The 20,775-nt window shown below is 42.9% G+C and overlaps 1 protein-coding gene across 8 annotated transcripts in view; it reads left to right on the top strand.

Moving 5' to 3' along the window:
* The window catches only part of LOC138182547 (dystrophin, isoforms A/C/F/G/H), a 439,773-nt gene that overhangs the window by 68,532 nt on the left and 350,466 nt on the right, over positions 1 to 20,775 (top strand). For all 8 annotated transcript variants that reach the window (XM_069118516.1, XM_069118515.1, XM_069118511.1 and 5 more), the window contains 2 exons: positions 5,521 to 5,732; positions 13,968 to 14,066. In XM_069118516.1, coding sequence (XP_068974617.1) covers positions 5,521 to 5,732; positions 13,968 to 14,066 — 311 coding nt within the window. The remainder of the gene's footprint in view (positions 1 to 5,520; positions 5,733 to 13,967; positions 14,067 to 20,775) is intronic.

Here is a 20,775-nt window from a genome sequence, read left to right as displayed (position 1 = left end):
AATAATAATTGTAACTTACCTCTCTGTTTGTATAACACTGTATATCTGAAAAATAAAATATTCCCCAACTACGATATGGCGCCTAAAACCGAATATGAAAGTCTTTGGTAGCAAACAAACAGCTGGGGCGCGCGTTGAATACGAGGGTTGTCGCGTTTAGCGAAACGGAAGTCGAGATTGTCGAACGATTGGGTTTCCGTTTGCAGAGCACGATGGTCGAGCTGGCTATTGGTGGAAGAGCGTCGGTCGATGGCGTCGCGCAATCTATCACTCTCATTCACCGACTATCGCCACTTTCTCCAACTATTCTTTACCTTGCTTATCCCGGGGAACCTCGTGACTCTCTGTCTCTGTATTCTCGTCAAGGTTCGTTCCTCTGGTTCCCGGGCTGTGCTGTCGCATCACTTATCCCCTATTGGTGGACAGGCAGACAGACGAACGGACGGTCGAGTTAAGCTCGCGGCGCGGTTTTTCCTATTTTTCACCAGAAAGCGAGCTTCAAGTACTTTGGTCGCTTTCTCCGGTCGATTCTTCCGGCTGGGCCTCCTCGACCGAATAAGACTACTGCCAGCGAGAATTGATGTTTCTCGCTGCAAATTCGTCCTATTTTTCACCGTGTACCACCCCACGGCACTTATCCCGGCGGACCTAGCAGCCGCTAACAAGGGATTTCTGCCTCTCTTTTCCTACCTTTCTCTCTCGCCTTTTACCTTTCCCGACTCTTTCTCTCGTCTCTCTTTTTCGTGTTTGTTCAGCCACCGAGCTACAGCTCGTCTTCTCCACGGTGTTCTTCGTACGCGTGGATAAATCACGCGTCGCACCAGTCTTTCTGTTCTTACAAATAGCGTCCAGAGGATGGCGTCGAACGCTGCCCAGATCGTTCTATTTAGTTTTAAAACGTTCTCGTCTGCGTTCGATCATTTCGTGTTTGCGTAATATGATGGAAAATTGGGGGAATGTACGTTAGAATTAACGTAAATGTCGGAAGAAACGCATGATATCACGATGGTAATATTTTGACAACGAGATAATCGAGGAGATTGGAAGAACGTTTCCTTGTTGCGTGGTTTACTCGATCGTATGTGTGAAATCACGTAGTTGGTCGGAAATTGCGGTTGCATCTATGAGCATACGGTGCCGCATCCACGCAGGAAGATGGATTTTTCCGTGCGACAGCCACTCGGTTAGGTGCGACGCGGCAGTCGACGCTTCTTGTTAGCTTTGATAAAGAGCTGACGTGTTTTCAAAGACCACCGTTGGCCAGGCGTCTGATTCCCGTTGACGGTACACCAGTTGGAAAAGTTCCACCCCTGTCGCCGTTGTTACGAGAGAGCAATAACTCCCTCTTGGCAGCTGCTGCGGCGACAAGTGTTACGAATGTCCTCTTCAGAAAGACACCCTCGCTTTCAGTAGCGTTTCGTGGACCAGTCCCTCGCGTTACAGATTCCGTTCGGAATTAAAGGGGAAGGGCGTGCGGTTTCGTAACAAATATCGTATGTAAAATATTCCATCTTGTCTCGTGTTTTGACAAGGTACGATTACTACACGGCGTTCCCTAATTGGATAGAAATCGGCTCGAACTCCTTGAGATTCCACAACCCCAAACTATTCCCGATCCGCAAGACTAGCGCCAGTCAAACAGATCCCTCGCATGACAAATGTTCCCCATGGGGGTGGTATTTGATTTATTCTATCGAAGAGCGTAACACACGCTCCGCACGTACGTACACACGACATTTCTCGCGCAAGCGAATTTTTTTCCGCTTCATTTCGCGGAGAGGAAAAAATATCATCTTGCGATACGAGTCACGTATGAGTGTACGCGTCAGCCGCTAAAGCCCCTAAAGAACAAAAGGCGAGGAGAATTTTAAACGGCGTTCGCGCGTTCCGTTTCTTTCTGATGTAGCGGGATTTCCTTCTCGATTAGCATAATCTAACGGGACTACGGGCCGTGTAGGGATGGAAACGAGAGATGGTGCGCAGACTTTACGCGAGCATCGTTATTATGTATTTAGCGTGTAACTCAAGTAGCGCGACTAGTTCGCCGACTATCCAACTTCGGAATGCGAAAAGGACTTAGTGGTACGAACTTATGACGCAAGTTCGAGGTATACTTGGAGGTATACTTGGAGGTATACTTGGAGGTTTGTACACGGCGAGTCTCTCTCTTCTGTCTTGCTGGCGCTTCGCAGGAAGTTCGTCTCTCGTCCAAGGGCGGAGAGAAAGCACAGGGTACAGGTGCACGCACGCAAATACGGACGTGCAGTGTATCATGGAGTTTCCGCGTTACCCCATAAATCGCACGAGACTGGTTCGCCGTTAATTTCGCTGTTTAACCTCCGCGTCAGGAATAACTATGTCTGACGCCTACGTACGAGCGAGTTGTTGCTCGAGTCTATGATGTTTTAATCGCAATTTGACATTTTTTACCAGACGAATTTATTAGTAAATCGGATGCATTCGAACGAGTAACGACGTAGAATACGTACGATTATGCGGAGTGGCTCAGCGCTGTTACTGAGCTGGGTGTACCGTGGAAAGAGAATATATATGGCGATAGGAAATTTAACGTTCGGATTATAAATTTATGACGCGCATTAATCTCTAACTGCAAATTCCAAAATCGTCGATATTGCTGTGTTCGGATTTCGTGTTTCTGCAATTGATAGAAGCATGCAAAATGTTCTTAATAAAACGGATTATTATTGACTTTCGTCGAGACAGAACAACGATATACATCTATTTTTAGTATTATGTTATGTTTGTTCTAGTCGGTCGTGATTTCTGAAATCGTGGGTATAAAGTAAGTTTCGTTCGTCTGTTTCTTCAATTATTCGTAAATCTTTATCCCTCTTGTCAAAGTTTTTATCAAAGAGGAATATCTTCGGCAGGCGTTGCAAAAGTTCTCGTAAACTGAAATAAATTATCGGCAAATATTTGACTCTCGGCAAGGAATTCGAGGCGGTAAGACAAATTCGGCCTTCGTTTCAGCGAAAAATTCAAAGAGGAGGAGGGACGGATTCTCGGGGTGAGGATTTTGTTTCGCGATTAACCTGTTGGCAATACCGCGAGGAACGGATGTCGCTCTTTGGTCGCTTAAACGAAAGAAAGTAACGTTTTGACGAATACATTAAGATACCGTCGCTTGAGAAATATTTCTTCGTCCGTGAAAGTTCTATGGCTCATGAGTAATTACGCGAGCAAACGAGTTTCTGTCGTTCGTCTCGACCCTTAAGCTTCCCTCCATCTTCTTCGGCTTCTGTTGCCGACTGCAAGCAAGAACGTAACGAAATTCAGCAATAAAACTTGCCCTCTCCCTCGGTTGTTAAGATAATGTCATGGGACTGTCGGGCAATACGAGAGCCCGGCGAATAAAAATATAACGGCTTTTGCAAAAGTGGATTCCGACCAACTCCGGTGCGTAATTTACGATCTCCAGAGACATATTTTCGCGTATCGGTCGCGTTCGAGATCCTCTGCCAAGGCCTTAAACGCTTTGATATCTACCGTAGTGGAGAACAGAAAAGTCATATCTTTCTCGTACAATGAATCCTTAAGGTGATCTTTTATCTTTTGGTTATTTCAGTGTACGTTTAGAACCATGTTCACTCGATACTCGCAGGTTCTTATCGGTCTCTTTAAACCTTTTGTTCCAGTTTGCATCCGTGCGGTAATTCTTCTTTCCCGATTAAATTGCCGAATTCATTGTGTTTCTCCAGTTTAATCCTGTTACGGACTTGGAATATTTATGTTCCTATTTCGTCCTCTTTTCAACGAACAAGAAGGCTTTCAACATTTAAAGCGATAATTATTTTACGCTTACCTTGAACGTGACATTTTTCGACGACAGAAAATGAACATCTTGTGCAACTATAATTGTCTACTTATCTGCGTACAAAGCGAGAAACGTCATACCTAACCGAGTGCTCCTTCGACGTATGATGGTTGACGAAATTAATTCGGTCGAAGGCGAGCCCCATCTACGAAAACCGTAGACACGGGAAAGCGATTTCTTGAAGTTTTGCGACTGAAACGGGCGGCAATAAAGCGGTATCAGGGGCTGGTTCCCTGCCCGATTTATTCTCATTACTCCGAGTTTAATGCCATTGCATTCCGTTCCGACCGCGACTATACGTACGTCTAAAACTGAGCGACGAGATGCGGCGAAATTATTAGCGAGAAAATTTCGCGGAAGATAACAAACGAAGGGAACTGTTGGCCACGATTGGAAGATTCGTCTAATTGGACCGGCTCTTGAAACGTTATTCCACTGAAAGTGCGACGCAAGCGGAACGGAAATATTTTCAACCGCTTCGATCACGAGGACAGTAATTTATGGAATTTCGAACGAGCTTTCAAGTTGCGCGAAGCAGGCGTTGCAGATCGACCGCCACGAAAACGAATCCAACGAAAGTTTTCAATTACATTAGAGCCGAGCATATTAAACGCATCTTCGAAGAATCTTCGCTCGAGATCCTGACGCCAACTCCGTCTTCCCTTTTCTCCTCTCTCTTCCTTCCTTTCTCGCGTCTTCCCGCTAACTCGATCCGAAGTGAGTTCGGAGGGTAAACTTATAAACTATGAAAGTTACTTTCCTATTCAATGAATTGACCGTACCTTCGGTCCGGGTACGTGCTTCGAAACCGAGTTTCGTTTCGACTTCCTGCAGGCCCCGAGTTTCGCTCCCTCTTTCGTTCCTATTATCTATTGCCGCGCGTGAGAAAGAATACAATGTCGCCGGCCGACCGGAAAATTACAAGTTTTCTTACTGTGGCGCCAGTCCAGCCGAATCCAGTCTCCCGTCACGATCGACGAAATGGGTCACGATGGTTTTTAATACGTCTAGCTGCGGTATAATTCACGCGCGAGACCGGCCCCAAGTGCTACGTGGAATTCGCGTGGCGGATATCGATACTGGTTGACGAAAATATCGATTGGCCGCGAATAGCCTCGGATTAATCGTCAAAGACTTGCACGAACTTTATTACGCGATTTTATTATTACAGCCGTGGATGTGAGTATTTCGTACGAGTAGCGTGAGATTGAGAACCGAGTGAATTTTTATACCGCAACGTGAAAGAGTGATTTGGACAATGGACGAGCAGTCTAGATCGCACAGCGTCGTTACGACGTGGATTGGATCGCGAGATATGATTTCGAAACCAAAGCTGATTGTATTGGAATCGACGACTTTGTAGTCGTTCGGTGGGATAGTTCTTGGTGGCTCGTTTATATCGGTTTTCACTTTTCCGCGGTTTTCGATCTTGTACGTTCCTCGATGTTTTCATTCGGCCGTCCGAGAGCCTCGCTATTAATTTACAGATGATTTATTGTTTTTCGAGAAATCGTCAATTCAGTTTACTCTTGATATCGTTAATTATGATTGATTAACGATTTAGTTAATCGATATACATTATTAGTAACGGACAATAAATTACGTAGAAAGAAAATGATCGTTTCTTAAGCTTTTATATCGTATTTTATTTTGTACTTAACGGAATTTTGGTTTTTCTGTTACAGAAGTGGAAAAAACTGCAGGAACTGCACCGGGGGCATCGGGTGCAACTGCAGGGGGCCCTCGGGGGTTGACACCTTCCCCTGCCCCCTCGACACCCTCGACCCCCGTTACTGCCACTAGTCCTTCGGCCTATACCACCTCGCCCTCGTCCTCGCCTTCGCCTTCTTCCTCACCCTCCGCCCTTGTAGCGGGCTTTGACAAATCGGTGCTGCAGGTAAGACTTTAATCCTAATTATTCGCGTAGCAATACACACTTAGGGTGAGTGATTCCATACAAAACATTCTATACCTGAAACAGCAAATATTTCACTTTTTCTCACTGGATAACCGAGAAAATTCTGTTTCCTTCGCGACGAAAAAGAATTACGTAGATACATGGCAAAACGTAATTTCATTTACCGAAAGACTCGTTCTTACTTCGAAGAATGCTTTCTTTTACATTTTTCTATCCTTCGTTTCCTTTTATATAAAACATATTATACGACCAACTATATAACGAAGCTCCATACACGAGAAGAAAATATATATTAGCGATATATAAGTTTCCGAGTAACAGTCTCTAGCCGACCGATGATACAGACGATAAATCGCTTCTCGGTGATAAAAGCTATTACGTAACGTTCTCTTTAAAACATCGAATCGTCGATAAGATTTTCATGTGCTCGTAAGCGTCCGCGATATTTATACGACACTCATTTAGACGTTTCGTCGTGGATCGGGGAGGGTGGAAAATTTTCGAAAATTCGCCACGTAAAACGATAACTACCCCTTGTAAATAGCGTGGAGCAACAGGCTGTATCGCGGAACAAAGGGACACCGTCTCCTGCCCCACAGGATCGAAACGATAACGTCCAAAGAAATATGTTGCCCATTAACCTGGCTAATAATCGACGCGAATCGATATCGTTCGTTGACCGTCGAAAGGAAAAGAATCGGCCGTTCTAGCTTGCGGAACGTAGTAGTTTCACATTTAATTCGATATGTTGTCGCGCGAAGCACGATCTTAACGATGGCATGGTCGTTTTCGTTGATGACGAGTACGGAACAACCTTAGGGGTGAGTTTCCCGGTGTAACAGTGATACGACGGTGGTAAGGTTAGTTACGATAATGCCAGGAGTCGGTGTTGCCTCGAGCATCTTGGCTAATTAAAACTCATAAATTACGTGGAAAGAGAGTGATGAGAATATAGCAACGTAACGGATGGACGTGCCTGAGGGTGCGCGTACGACTTGCACAAAAACTCTAAATTTCCACGAGTTCCGTTGTCTTCCTTACGTTTCTTACGATCTTCTTAACGATACTTTATGGAATTTAACTTTTCTTTCATTTTGGTATTCCTTCTTTCCCTTTAGGTACAAACTTTCCCAAAGTTTGAATTTACGATTGGAAAAACTGGCATGAGGACATAAATTTAGCATTTGGAAAAAGTTAAAGATTAAAAAGAGTTACATTTTTCGAGACTTATATTATATATTATTATATTATATTTTGTTTATTCCATTCGATTGATTCCAGATTCGCTAATTTTCATAGGTCTATTATAATGAAGTCAGTTAGCGACTAGAAAAGTGCACTGAACGTGCGTAGAAATCGTCGAGATCAAGCGATATAGAGCTTCGTAGAAATTACGTTAAAATCTTATTTGAAAAAAAGGAAAAAAAAAAAAGAAAAAAATGACATTTCGTATTCATCAGCCTAATAGAACGATTAGAGAGATGTTTCTAACGGGAACGTACGGTAATGTTGTAGGGAGTTGACGCGTTTAGAGACAAACGTTATTTAAAATCGCGAATGCGGCTCTTTGGATACGCGTTTCGCGAAGGTACACACACGAACGTTGCGGTGGAATTCGAGTCGGGCAACTAACGGCACTGGCTCGGTCGAGGACATTTAAATTCATACGCCGTGGCAACGGGCAATCTGCTCGCAGAAATAAGGGGTAACGCGCGTTCCATGCTTCTCAAAGTAGGAGGGACAGTCTAACTGGATAGCGGAACGAGTCGCTGAAATTAATTCCCCTTTCGATATTCGTTGCTCGGACGCCGATTGATTTCCATTCGAGTGGAAAACGCGTTCCGGGTAAACAAAAATCTCACGGTGTGTGCTTTTAATCGTGCGTTTCGACTGCTTACCCCGAAACGTCCATGTTTTTGAATACAGATATGTACTTTTAGGGAATATTAAAAAACCTGTACTCATATGCGCTCTACTGGTCAAAAGTTTGGAATCGCTGCTTTTGATAGGAAACAAGAATTTAAGAATTCTATCATCGTAGAAAATTCGAATAAAGTAAAGCGTATCGTTGTTCGCAGTTGGAACTTTAAATTCAAATTACTAATTAATAGAAACAGCGCGAAAATATCTGAACGCTTACCGTATCAAATTTTTATAAACGTATTAATATGTCGCTCAAGTTACGAACACAGTTTTAGTCACAGTTTTAGATAGATAGTTCGAGTGGAAAAAGGAACAGAGAACTTAGTCTCGCTGCTAGGGTGGAAAGTAGCTTTCTTCCCCAATTCCAAGATCTCGAAAGAAGTAAACGACGAATTCGTCGTATTTCTCTATTTGTCTCGTGTCTCGAAGAAATCTCGCTGGTTCTCGCAGCATCAGCTACGATTATTTGTTGCGTCGAACGTTTCCACCTACGTAGTCTTACGTAGTCGGGAATAGCTGCGTCTGAAATATGCCGACAGCGAAAAATTCCGAAGGAGCTCGATTCTGGCGGAATATTCTGCCACGGTCGGCATGAGTTCGGTTATCAGGGACAGGAATTAGATTTGTGTGACGCCGGTGGACAGCGCGGAGACGGCGCAGAGGAGCGCCGAACCGCTCGTGCAGTCGTATAACTCGGTCAATTTTATCGAGTTACTCTCCCGTTTCTCTGCCTTCGCGGCGCCCTGATCTTCATTCGTCCCATACTCGAATCTGGAACGTCTTATCGAAGTGGCTGCTCCGACAGGATGTCCGAAATTTCCTCGACACGACCTTCTCTTATAATCTCCATTTTCCTTCTCTTCGTTTCTTTTTCGATCGTCTTTCTTCCTCTTCTACTTCCATTTTTTCTTTTTTCTTTTTTTTTTTTTAAATCAGATTCCCTGTGCTGGAAAAGACCGCTCCTCTTTCAACCGAACTTCATATCTCTCCATTATGAAATTTTTGTTCGTCAGTCGCGCCACGTTGTACGATAGCCAGGTCCGTCGACTTTATTACGTGTTTGCGCTACTGGCAGCGTTTGGATTCTATTTGTACAAAACGTATTCTTCGAGAAGTTTGCCTGTCTGCAAACAATGAAGTTGCTTCGGGCGACTTGTTAAAATATTGTTCGCCAGTTGAGTGACGGAACTACTTTTCTCACATTTTGTTTCGAGGCAATAAAGAGCGTTTCTTTTCGACAGATCTTCTATCCTGACTTTAATAACCATTCTGATCAAACAACGCGTCTGTGTAAAAGTCTCCTTTGACTTTTCGCTCGTATTTTTATCCTGCCTTTTTGCGATATTTTTTTACACTTTGTTTAAAGCTCGTACGATAGATTTTTCACGACGTTTGAAGAAATACTGTCTTTGAGAGACGTCCCTGCTTATAAGGAGCGCATTAACATACTAAAACACAGGTATCGTCTCTATTTACTTCATTTTCGGTGCAATTTCTTCACCCTTACGTCATCCTCGCTTGTCCTTTTGCGAGGTTCCTTTGTGCAACGATCCGTGTACCGATTTATCAAGCTCCTTTTAACTCGTACCGCGTACTATATTGTTGCCGCCTGTTGACGGTACTTTGCACGCTCGCGCATTTCTTCCTTTATCTCATGTAATTGTGTCGCGTCGCTTCGACGATTGTCATTTACGTGTTTCAGTGTAACTACTACTAAATACGTTCGACTAACAGGAGTATCTTGATACTTTGAACAACTTTTGCTTTTTTAATCTTTATCATTTTCTTAGATAATTTCCTGCAAATAAGGATGTAAAATGTTCGTACGTGAAATAAATTTAATTCGGTAGAAACCAATTGCGCAAATTTTGTACGCGTTCTATATTTCTTCATCGATCCTGAAGTGGAGGCGAAAATCCAGGTAGGGTCGGTTAAAAGTTTAGGCTTCTCTGTGCCGTAAACTTTCTCTTCGAACACGTGAAACTTGGCATCTCCAAAAATAGCGTTCTAAATTCGAAACTCGGCGTCCTTAATGGAGACACGTTTGCGCCAGTTTCGTTGAAAGCGTGTCCTCGTGTAGATGGGCGTGTGACACTTTACGGCTTACACAAGCGAATTTCTAGTCGAACGGCCTAGATAAAAATTCGTAATTATCTCGGTCGGATAGCTTTTATTGTCGTCTCTGCTTGTCTATTGTGTCGATTGTATGGTACGCTTTTCCTATTTGCCGAGTCAACAGTCAGACTCGAGGCTCGGTCCGACGTCATAACAGCTACCTCCCTTCTTCCATTTCCGGCTATGCTGTCTCGCTGACAAGTATTGTGCTGTTTGCATAAAGCGACGAGAGGCTTCGAGGTAACGAGACTCGAACAGGAATCGCAGTTGCCAATGAAATTCTATTTTGCCCCGTGTTAGGCCTCGTTTCGTGCACGCTATGCTACTTACAGGATCGATCAACTCGGTCGTCGTTGCCTCTTCAGACCGGTTTCTCTTTGCAACCAGGAAAAAAGAAAGACGAAGAAACGAAAGACAAACAAAAGAGCACCCCTCGCAAGAGGAAAGTAGGTTGCAATATTTTTAAACGGGTTCGATTTAAGACTCAATTTATTCGCGTTACGTTTGTCCATACCGAAGTTTTTAAACTACATTCGCGACAAAGAATGTGATATAGAGAGGTACGCGTGTTCTTTATATCGACGCCAGGATTTCGTCCATTGGCTTCCTTCTGGCCACTCTATCCTTCTCGGTCGTGCATCGTGTTTCTAAACCGTAGCTTCTTTCCATCGTGGTACGTACAAAACCTCGTTTCTGTGTCTCCTGGCGCAGGAACTATTTTGTACCACATTTTCCTTTGAGGAGGCCGTGGTATCTAGCTTATTAGATTCTTGTTGGTCGTCTCGGCGACGTGTTTTCCTATTTGACGCGTATGGTACCCTCGTGTATTCGCACGTTGTGCAAGCCCTGTCAACCTTTCCTCTATATTAAATTCGCTCTGGTCCTCGATTTACCTTCGTTTCGATGCCATTTCGTTGTTTCCTTCGTTTCTCGTTATTTGTTGCTTTAAAACGTTCGTATTTCGAAGCTGAAAAAACGCAAGCCAGCCAGGGCATGGAAAGGAATTTTTTTTTTTACGGGAGAACAATCCATAGAGAAAGTAAAACAACGATGGCGAACGATGCGGTTGGAAGGGCGCTCGAACGTTGGAGAAGAGTCGTTGAACTTTTCACGCAGAAGTACGCCACGAATGCCGGGAAGTTTCGGCCGTTTCGTCGGAAGGAAACAGAGACGAAACGCGATCGATCCGATTCGTTTCGGTTCGAAGCGAAAATAATTCCAATTTCATCGAGAAATTTAATATCGATACTCCGTCGATACAGTTGGCCGGTGTTTCCTTCGCTATCTCGAGGATTCGAGATTGATCTTTTAGCGTGTTCCATTAACAATCCTCCGACAGTTTCGCTGCAAATGCGCGAACTATTTCTCGTTATCTTGTCGATTCCTCGGGAATTATTTCCGAATTCTTCTCGCTTGGAGGAAAATACGGCCGGCCGATCGAAATGGCTATCGAATAAAATGGATTCTGTCTATTTTTCATCGCCCGTCGAACCTTGTATCGATTCGTCACAGCTGCGTTTATATTTCAAATTAAGCCGTTCGTTTATTTCGAGCGATACCGGTGGAACAAGTGGAAGAGGCTCGATATAGGTCAGACCGAGCCACGATGATCGTTCGACTTTCAGTATTTTTAATTCTGTCGTCTTGTTCTCGTTCACGTGAACACGGATAAAATTTTCTGAAACGTCGATCGTCGCTGTTCGCTGTGTTACATCAACGCGTTTCCACCAGGGCGATCGAACATCTCGTAGGAAGATTTTAAACACGATATCGCTGTTGCGAAACAAATTTAATTTCAATTGTCCTCGTATAGTACGTGCAGCTTTGTTCGTCTAGCTTTGCGAGGATACCCGAGTGTGTGCTCGTGGTAAACGTTCTGAAGCGTGCACTGAAGAGAAAGTTAGTCAAGAGTGAACTGTATGACGAAGAAGCCAAGAATGTTTGAAGTCAACACGAAAGAAAGAAAGAAAGAAAGAAAGAAAGGAATCGTAAAAAAATATTTGCCTTGTTTCCGCATTGTTTCCTTCGTCAATCATCTTCGGAATTCCACGTTGCTCTGAAATTCCGTACGACAACTGTGTATGTGCGACGATAATCGTCGTTCTACCGGGCGCATTTTTCAGCGGGTCAAATATCAAATCTACTGTCGCGTGAAAAGTCTGGTGGCATATATACGAGGACCGGCAGGAATATTTTCTTGCTCCTGTATACATATATATTCTTCCACCCTCCTTGGCTGTGTGCTCCCTCGGGACAGCCGGGGGACGACGTCTAGGCCTTTCATTTTCATCGGGCTTCTCTCGTCGAGGCTTTTCAAGAAGGGAGGGGAAAAAAAGTACGCCGTGAAGAAAACCACATGAGAGATATGATCGTTCTTCGACAACATGCACTTAATCAGGTCGGCTTTATGTGGAAGCGGAGGGCTAAAGTGAAAGCCAGAGAGGAAGGACACTGGCTCAGATACGAAGCTCCGACAGACTCGTCGAGGGGGGAGAAAATGTCGAGCCGAGCGAGACCTTAATTTCCTGTAGCATTCCGGCTTATCTCTTTCGCGATTTATCGACCTACCTCGAAAGTTACACGCTCACGACTCGCAGAAACATTGGTTGTCCTCGAACATCCATTTCCTGGCTGCGTTACCCGGCATCCGAAGTCGATTATGATTGTTCGTCCACTTTTTAGTGGCTCGTAAACGTCGTTTCCTTTTTAGATGGAGATACGCCCGCGTTGCCTTCAGATCGGCAGAATTTTCGCAGTAGAAATTATTTCGCGGGTCCTTTACGACCAATGTCGCGCGATTTTTTTCAACGTTTAATCTAAAAATACCGAAAAATAACGCCATAAGCTTATTAACCGTTCTTATAGAGACATCGTAGCCGAGTGGAAATTAAATTTTATTTTTCTCGATCTGGAACGACGATTCGTTCCACGAGCGTGGTTCGATATTACGAAGCAAGAGCTCGATAAATACGAAAAATACAATTAGCGAAGGAAAATTGTACATTGCGGGTCGTTCAACCTTCGTACGCATAACACGGTCTATCGAGCACGTTGAGTAATGCCTGTTGTTCTCGTACCGATAAAAGCGTACAAGCTATTCGTTAATCCGATGCAAAGAAAAACTGTATGGCCAAACGACAGCTTTGTCTCGGCGCATCCAATTCGATATCAAGCTTTCGAACGTTCCTGTCGCATTTTTTCTAGATATCGAATGGAGTAAATCTTTCGAGGTGGAACAAAAAAGTAATTATGCGTTTGGAAGCTCGCGGTTTTCTATACCGATTCCAACATCGTAGTAGCACATCGAATGGCTCGACCGTGTTATCGAAGCGTTTTTATTGCTCGCCCGAATGGAACTGTAATTAAGCAATGTATCTTTGATATTTAATTATGCGCGATGCTGCTGGCTTTCACGGAGAAAAATTATTGTCTGTTATTATTGAAATGTGAGGTATTCGCGGTGAAATTTTCGTTTTACCACGATAATCTCGTTACCAGAGACAATGCTTCGTAATTATAGGAACAATGCCCGAAAGACAATGAGACGTGGCGCGCGTAATGTTTTTGCTGTAATAACCGTGTATCGGTACGTTTTCCCTGGTCTCCTGCCTGATATCAGGAAACGGAGCGAGCCACTTACGGACAGGCACTCCCAGCTAATTTCCGGCTGTAAATACTCGATTCGGTCCTATCCTGTTCGCATCCCATTCCCCTCTGATCGATGTCTTCTTTCCGTTTCCATTCCATCACTTTCCAATATTTTTATTCCAACAGGGAATTTCTACGCTCTAGGGTAAAATAACCTTCTTCTTCATCTAAAAACGTATACAGAGTATTGGGGAAAAATACGATAAGTCACATTCACCATTTTTATTCCACGAAATCGGTCTTGCGTTACCAAGATCGACTTCCTGTTTTGTTTTCGCGCTGACACGTTTCTTTGTTCCCTTCAAAGTTTTTGAAATATTAAGATAATCGCTTAGTTCGATAATTACACCTTTGGATTTCGCAAAACTTCGTCAACTTTGTCAGCTACCGTTTTTAGAAGATTTTTATGCTCTGATACAACCTAATAGGTTGTTTTTATCTTTAATTGTAGGAAACTGAAAGTACGACAAGTATAATGATAATAAATCACAATGGAAGTATAATAATGATATTTTATCTCTGTTTCAGATACGCGACTGGTTGACGGTCGAAGAAGAGATGCTGCGAAAACAAGCCGTGGTCGTCGGCGATGTCGGCGAAATTATGGAGGCGCTTGATAAACAAATGGTAAGTAGATTATCGTCGCTCGCACGACAAATTCACGATTCACTTTAGGTGCGTAAGTTCTTCGTACATGCGCCGCGACGTTCTTGCATTTTACATGACGTCCAATAGCTTTATGTTCATTTTCGTTCGCTCAAAGTTTTGCAAAATAGTTTCTAAATATTTAACGATGCTTGGAGTATTTATTAATAATCTACAACCGTTTAAACTTCCTTCTGAATCTAAATTCTATAATCTAATATCTCCTAAAAATTTTATTGTAGATTTATTGCACCTAAAAATGTCATTTTTCTCCTTTATCTTCTTCGATTACTTTACCAAACGTATCAATCCTACGTGAATGCAGAGAACTAAGAGTTCCTACGTCGGCAAAGGCATGATCTGCAATATCCACGAGGGGATTGTAAACGAGCAGCTTCGTAGCTTCAACCCTTATCTGTACTTGGAGGGTAAAGCGAGAACCTCTCTGCGTTATCAACGCAGAGTTTCTTCCCAGTTTGTCGATCGACGATCGTTGCACGGTAGTTTCAACTGATCCTTGTAAGCAAGGGTGCGATGGCGCTTTCTCAGTTTTCCGAGGGTTAAAGGTGGGGGTTTCTGGGGGTTTACTGACCGGGAAAACCCTGACATTGGCATTGGCATTAAGGGTCCAATGAACGCTGCCACGCCTTCCTATTTGTGCGTCGACGATACATTGTTGCTTCACGCGCAATAGTTATGCTCAGACTATTGATTACTCTTCCGTTGATTTGCTACGTATCTCTCGTCCACAAATTTTCCTCTTTTATTTCTTTTTTCATCTTTGGCTTCGTTGGAAAAAATATTTTTTAATATTTTTATTAATTCTCTGTTTTTCTTCGGAGTTTATTATTCGATAAAATATCAAAACGAAATGCTTTAGATCGAATAATTTAAGTATTTTTATCCTTATAAACGGATAATTAGAATTTATGTAACGTTTGGTTTCTCGAAAGAAGAGTCCTCTTCTCCGAGGCTCTAGAAACAAGGGCAGTGCAGGCAAAGGAAAATTCTAGGTTCGATTTCCCGTGTTTTACATTAAAGATCGCGTTGCTAATATAAACACTTTTCAAGTGGAGCAAAGTTAACTTAGCCCGTTTTCTTTCCGCGAGTTCTATTTATTTGTTCCATTGATCGTTTCCATAACGGTAGCGAGGGTGAAAGGACCCATAAAGTGTGCTTTGTGTAGTATCAATGGCCGGTCGTAATCTTTTCAGCTCGGAGCAAAGCGGTATGGGTCGGTGTTCGATAAAACTCGACCGAAGGAATTAATTAAATCTTATTGGCAGTCCTTTCGCGAATGCTCCTCTTCAATGGAGGCTCGTACCAGAACGAGTGCTTCTTCTATCTCTCGTCTTGTCCTTATCCAGAGCGCTTTTTCCTCGATTCGAGAACACCGCCGGACAGGAAGCGATTGTTCCTCGGCTCCTCGGATATTTCAGATTTTTCCGTCTCTCGTTCGAAAGCGCTGAGAAAGTTCGGAAGCGAGCGAAGCGAAGGTCCCACGAAGTTCGATTACCTTTGTATCTGTCGATGGATTTTGCGCGTGAAGAGAAAGAAAGTCTGTGTCCCATTCTTGATCAATGATAACCGGTTTCCACTGAAATCATATGGCGGCCCTTGTCTCGTTAAAGCGCCACTCGAATCGCTGGCACACAATTTCACAAGGACGGTAGAAAACAATGGGTCGGTTACGGCGGTGTTGTTATTGATTTCCGATTGGAGGAAGCCGGAGCAAAAGATATGGAGAAATGAAAGAGCCACCGAGTGGAAGAGGAAGGAAGAGGTAGACAGAGAGTTGAGACGGTGGTTTTTCATAATGCATAGAGGAATATCAGCACTCTTTGAATAGCGCTGATTACTGGAATTAAAATCATTCGATACGCGAAACTGGAGTAATTAAACCGGCGAGGAATAGAAGCACAGGTTTCTAAGGAAATACGTGATCGTACGCGTATCACTTTTTACGTCGTTTCTTGTCTCGTACGTCGAGATGATAATCTACTTATCCTACATTAAAAAAAGAAAATCTTAATTAAGTACCAGCGATAGATAGAAACGTAGGACGAACGTGTACGTAAACTCTGAGTATCCGAAGGCTAAATTGCAGATGCTCTTTGATTTGTCATTTAAAACGAGGAGGATGTACGTTCGAAGGTGCGTCGTCGACGTTTTCGTGCATATATTACGCGATGTTGCGCTGCACTGAACTTCAGTCAATGTAACTGTGTCACTTTGGAAGAGCAGCGTTGAAATTCGAAAGCGTTAAAATTTGAGCGACTCGAACCACCGAGTTTGTCGGAATCGTCGTGTAATTTGAACTTGTAATTGGATATTAAATCAATGTCTCTGTAGAGTAAAACGGCAAATTATCGTCGGGTATATCGCTGAATATTACAACGGTTGTTTGCGCAGTCGTTTGATACAGTAACGATCGACTTTAAGCACTAATTAGTTTACCTTCGTAGAGAGACGCGATCATCGAAATACTATGTATATCCTCGAATCCTTTTCTACGTTATACAAATTACAAAGACCGCTTCTACATCGTAGTTGCAGCAGTATTCGCGTTAGTCATGTCTGTAATGCGCGACGTAACTGCACCGCCCCTGCTCTCTGCTTTTCCAAACGCAGCAGTAGAAGAACATTCCTTCCATCCAATATTACAAGATCGTCGTTTTGCCGCACCGAGTTGAGGCGAAATTTCCTTAAAGAGGTAGCACGGTCCGGTATCTAATTACGCGGAGTTTTGACGAACTTTCTCCGGCCAACTTCCACAACGATTTTCGCAATTAGTGTCTCGCTCGAGTCGGAGCCGGCTAAATTGAAATTACTTTCGAATTATTTCGATTCGAGCTGAAGGGAAAGAGAGAGAGGGAGAGAGAGAGAGAGAGAGAGGCGCGAACAAAACGATATCCGGATGAGGCTGTACGCTTTTACGCGCGTCACGCACGTCTGAGTCAAGTTCTCGAATTCTCCTTGCAAGCTGTTGCAGACTGCAACGGGATATTTAATTGCCGTTCCTTTTGTACAACGTCCTCGCGATTACGAGCAAAGAAATGGCAAGTTTTTCCGCGAAGGCCAGACGTGGTAGATGTTGGCGAGCTGAAGTCACAGTGCTCGATTTAGTTCGACCTCGTTAAAGTAATATCGCGCGAGGAACGTGCGCATCATCGCATTTTTCACGTCGTCGTGTGCATACTCATAAACGCGCGACCCATTTTTAATCCAACGTCAAAGGTCCTTTTTCGATCGATTTTTCCACCTCGTTGCGTTCTCTTTCCCTGTTTCTCGCTTTATTCCTCGCCCCTTTTTCAGTAATTGTGCAATTCAGTGACCTTTCCCAATTTTGATTATCGAACTCTAGTCTTTTTTTTTTTTATTGAAATTTGTCAAGCTCCCTCGATCGATTTCTTGCTTTACCGATGAACTAAGAAAGATTTTAAGAGAAAAACCGAAACGAAATAATTGAAATTAAGAATTTCTCTTTATTCACGGATTATTTATCCCGTGCAGTTGAAAGTTCGACAGGATTTTCGACTGACTCGGTCAGCGTGTTTTCGATTTTAATTCGGACCCGCGAAATATGTCGGTTTCGGGCCGGCACGTAACGATAGATCTACGCGGTGATACAACAGTTTGAAAAAACGTCCGTACAGATAAACTTGAATTTGACGCTCGACGTAAATAGAATTTGTATGGCGAGAGGCTGGAAAGTCACTTTGAGCGAAACGTTTGTTCTAATTGTTTCGCGTGTAAATCAAACACACTGTCCCTCCATAAATTGAATCGTACTCACTGACGTCTAACTTTGAATCGCGTATACAACAGGCAAGTCGATGTTACCCCGGCTCTTGTATTATTCAACGTGTCCAGGATTTTTATCCTTATCGCGCCTTTATCATATTTTCCGCTGTTTGCTTCCCAACCGGATACACGCGAATGAAATTTGACGACTCGCTAAGAAGTAATATATTCATTGACGATAATCTAATACGAGAATTCCGGTTGATACAAGGAATTCGTTTTGCTTGATATTTTAAAACTTTAAAGAATACCTTGACATTCGTAGTATACTCGAACAATTGTCACAATGGAATATATTTTGTTTAATTTTATTATCGTTCGTATAAAGTCTCAGAAATAACATTTCCAAGGAGAATTATTTGGTCTTAGCATTCGGCAATTATAGAAGGGTGGATTGCGTGTGCGCAGTGCGCATCTTCTTTATCCCCTCGACATCCGATTAGGTACCATGGCAGCGATAGATTTGACCTTGCGCTTGATAAATCGGAAATAACGAATGTTCTTTTTGTGCTAAAATCTTTCGAATCCACCGGTAATACCTGTTTTTCTTCTTTTTCCTCTTTTTCCTTAAGGAACAAAAGGTATCGAAGACTCTGGTGGATCGCTTTAAAATTGTTTAAAACATTCGAAATAATACATAAATCAATATCGGGTAATCCTGAGCGCGATAGCAAAATTTTCATTACGTTCGATCAAAAAATGGAAAATACAGAAAAAGATAGGAGAAAAATTGGAAATTATTTTCTGTTTGGAAGAATCAAACGCAATTTTGTTTCATCCTATCAAATTTTCAATTTCCAACCCTTCGGTAACGAAATTGCTGCGTCTGTTTTGGCGATGGTTTAAAGCGCTTACTAAACGGCACCCTCTGTACTCGAATTTTGTGCCCCGTAGGCTTTATACCCCGTAAGCCATAGAAGAGAGGATGATACATATATACATATACACACACATATACATATACATATGCATATACATACACATATATATACATACATACGTACATACGTAAGTATATAAAAATATATGTATATATGTAACTCTAATATATATATATATATATATATATATATACATACATATGTATATATATAATACCGTTTCCTAGCTACCACAGATGCCCATGAAGCTGCGAATTTCAGTCAGTTTCTCGGCGGGCTTCCATCGAAATACTCGCGCTGGAAAATCATACGGCCATGTTTTATTAACCAGGAAAATTTTGATTATTCGTCAGTCGTGCTATTTGGTTCCACGTTTCGTCGTCCCCTGTTCTCTCTTTCGTAAAGCTGTTCATTTTCTCTGAACGTATTTCTCGTGCCATTTTGCGTTTCTCCATAGATTGATTACGTTCGTTCGTTGGTTTAATAAACGTAAGAGCATTTACATCAACGACGAGTATGTGAACGAAGAGGCAACGATCGATCGCAACGAGACTGCATTGCTCGACGAATCGGACCGAACAGCCCGCAGAAAAATGTAGAAATCACCGACAGTTTCAAGATTTTTCGAAACCGCGATCGTTTCGGAATAAACACTCGTCGTTGGAGCCTACCGCGGTTTTAATTAATTCGACGACGCAATCGTGTACCGGAGCTGGTAAACTATTTACACGATATAATATCAAATTAACGTTCTACTTTATCGTTACGCGCACCGGTGCTCGTTGTTCGAAATCGTTAAACCGTCTTTCTGATTAATTTACATTCCGCGTATATACGTACCGGGTGAACGAATGGAGAACGGCGCAGGTATCCGAAAAAGAAACAGGCCACGAAACTGTTCGTATCGGCGCGTTCGTTATACTTGCATTAATGAGGAATTCGCGTGGTAATTGTCGGGGCCACGGATAACCGAAGTTGCCGCTCTAATTTGCCAATCGCTAACGAACCTCTCCGACGAATCTCGTCTCTTGCGTTTCTCACGGCGTGGCGTGCAACAACGCAACGCGTAGTTTAGTTATCGGCGCGTGAATCCGATAATGTGATTTTGACGAGAGGGCGCCAATGAAATTTCGCCGACGATGCGGCCAACGAAATATGTAGCAAACGAAACGAAAATCGATACAGCCTGCTGGCCGGCTCGCTGCTCCTCCTCTTTGCCGCGCTCTGTTCCTCGTGCTCTTCTTCGTCTCTTCGTCTCTTCGTGAATGGATGCGGTGAAACGAGTCGCAACCGCCCTACTCGGCCTCCTTTCCACCAGATAAGAAGGATCGTGGCTGACTTTCCCGTTGTTTCGATCGTTTTTATTCGTCGCGCGGTTAAATCGCGAAAGAGGAATGATTTTTCTCCTTTTAATCGAATTACACGGACGAATTGATTTAGTCCCAACAGCGAGTCCTAATTTCGTTCGAAAGTATTTAAGGATCCATTCGCCCCCTCTCTTCTTCGACTCGTTATCGATGATCAATGGTTTTGTATTTGGTCGAAATTCAGTGGGATACGCGTCGTTAAAAAAGCGACGATCCGGTTGACCGATTTATTTCTCGATTGTTAGTATAATTTCTTATTATTACATTTTGTTATCTATAACATTTTCATTATCTGGCGATATCGTGTCTAGTTTGCATTTATTTTTAATCAGCTTGAATATTCCTTTTCATAAACTGGCAAGTTAACATCCGCGTTTAATTTCATGCATCAAACTTCCTGATCCGAGAGCATTTCGTTTAAACGGTTAATCAAAAACGATTCGATTCGATAACGCGCGCAAAACCGCGCTCGGATAATCTGTATAGAATAATTTATCTGGAATATCGTATAATTATTGTCCGGTTAAATTCGATTAGAGCAGCGTCGGTCGGATGATTAAGTTAATATCCGTTTCATGAAATATCGATAGCGAGGAAATTTACATGTCCAACCTACTATTCCAACTTATCTATTATCCA

Source organism: Bombus flavifrons, chromosome 8 (genome assembly GCF_040668555.2).
Source record: "Bombus flavifrons isolate JBK064 chromosome 8, iyBomFlav1_principal, whole genome shotgun sequence".
NCBI classification, from domain to species: Eukaryota; Metazoa; Arthropoda; class Insecta; order Hymenoptera; family Apidae; genus Bombus; species Bombus flavifrons.
The sequence above is the reverse complement of the archived record's forward strand: the minus strand, read 5'-3'. Positions and strand labels throughout refer to the sequence as shown.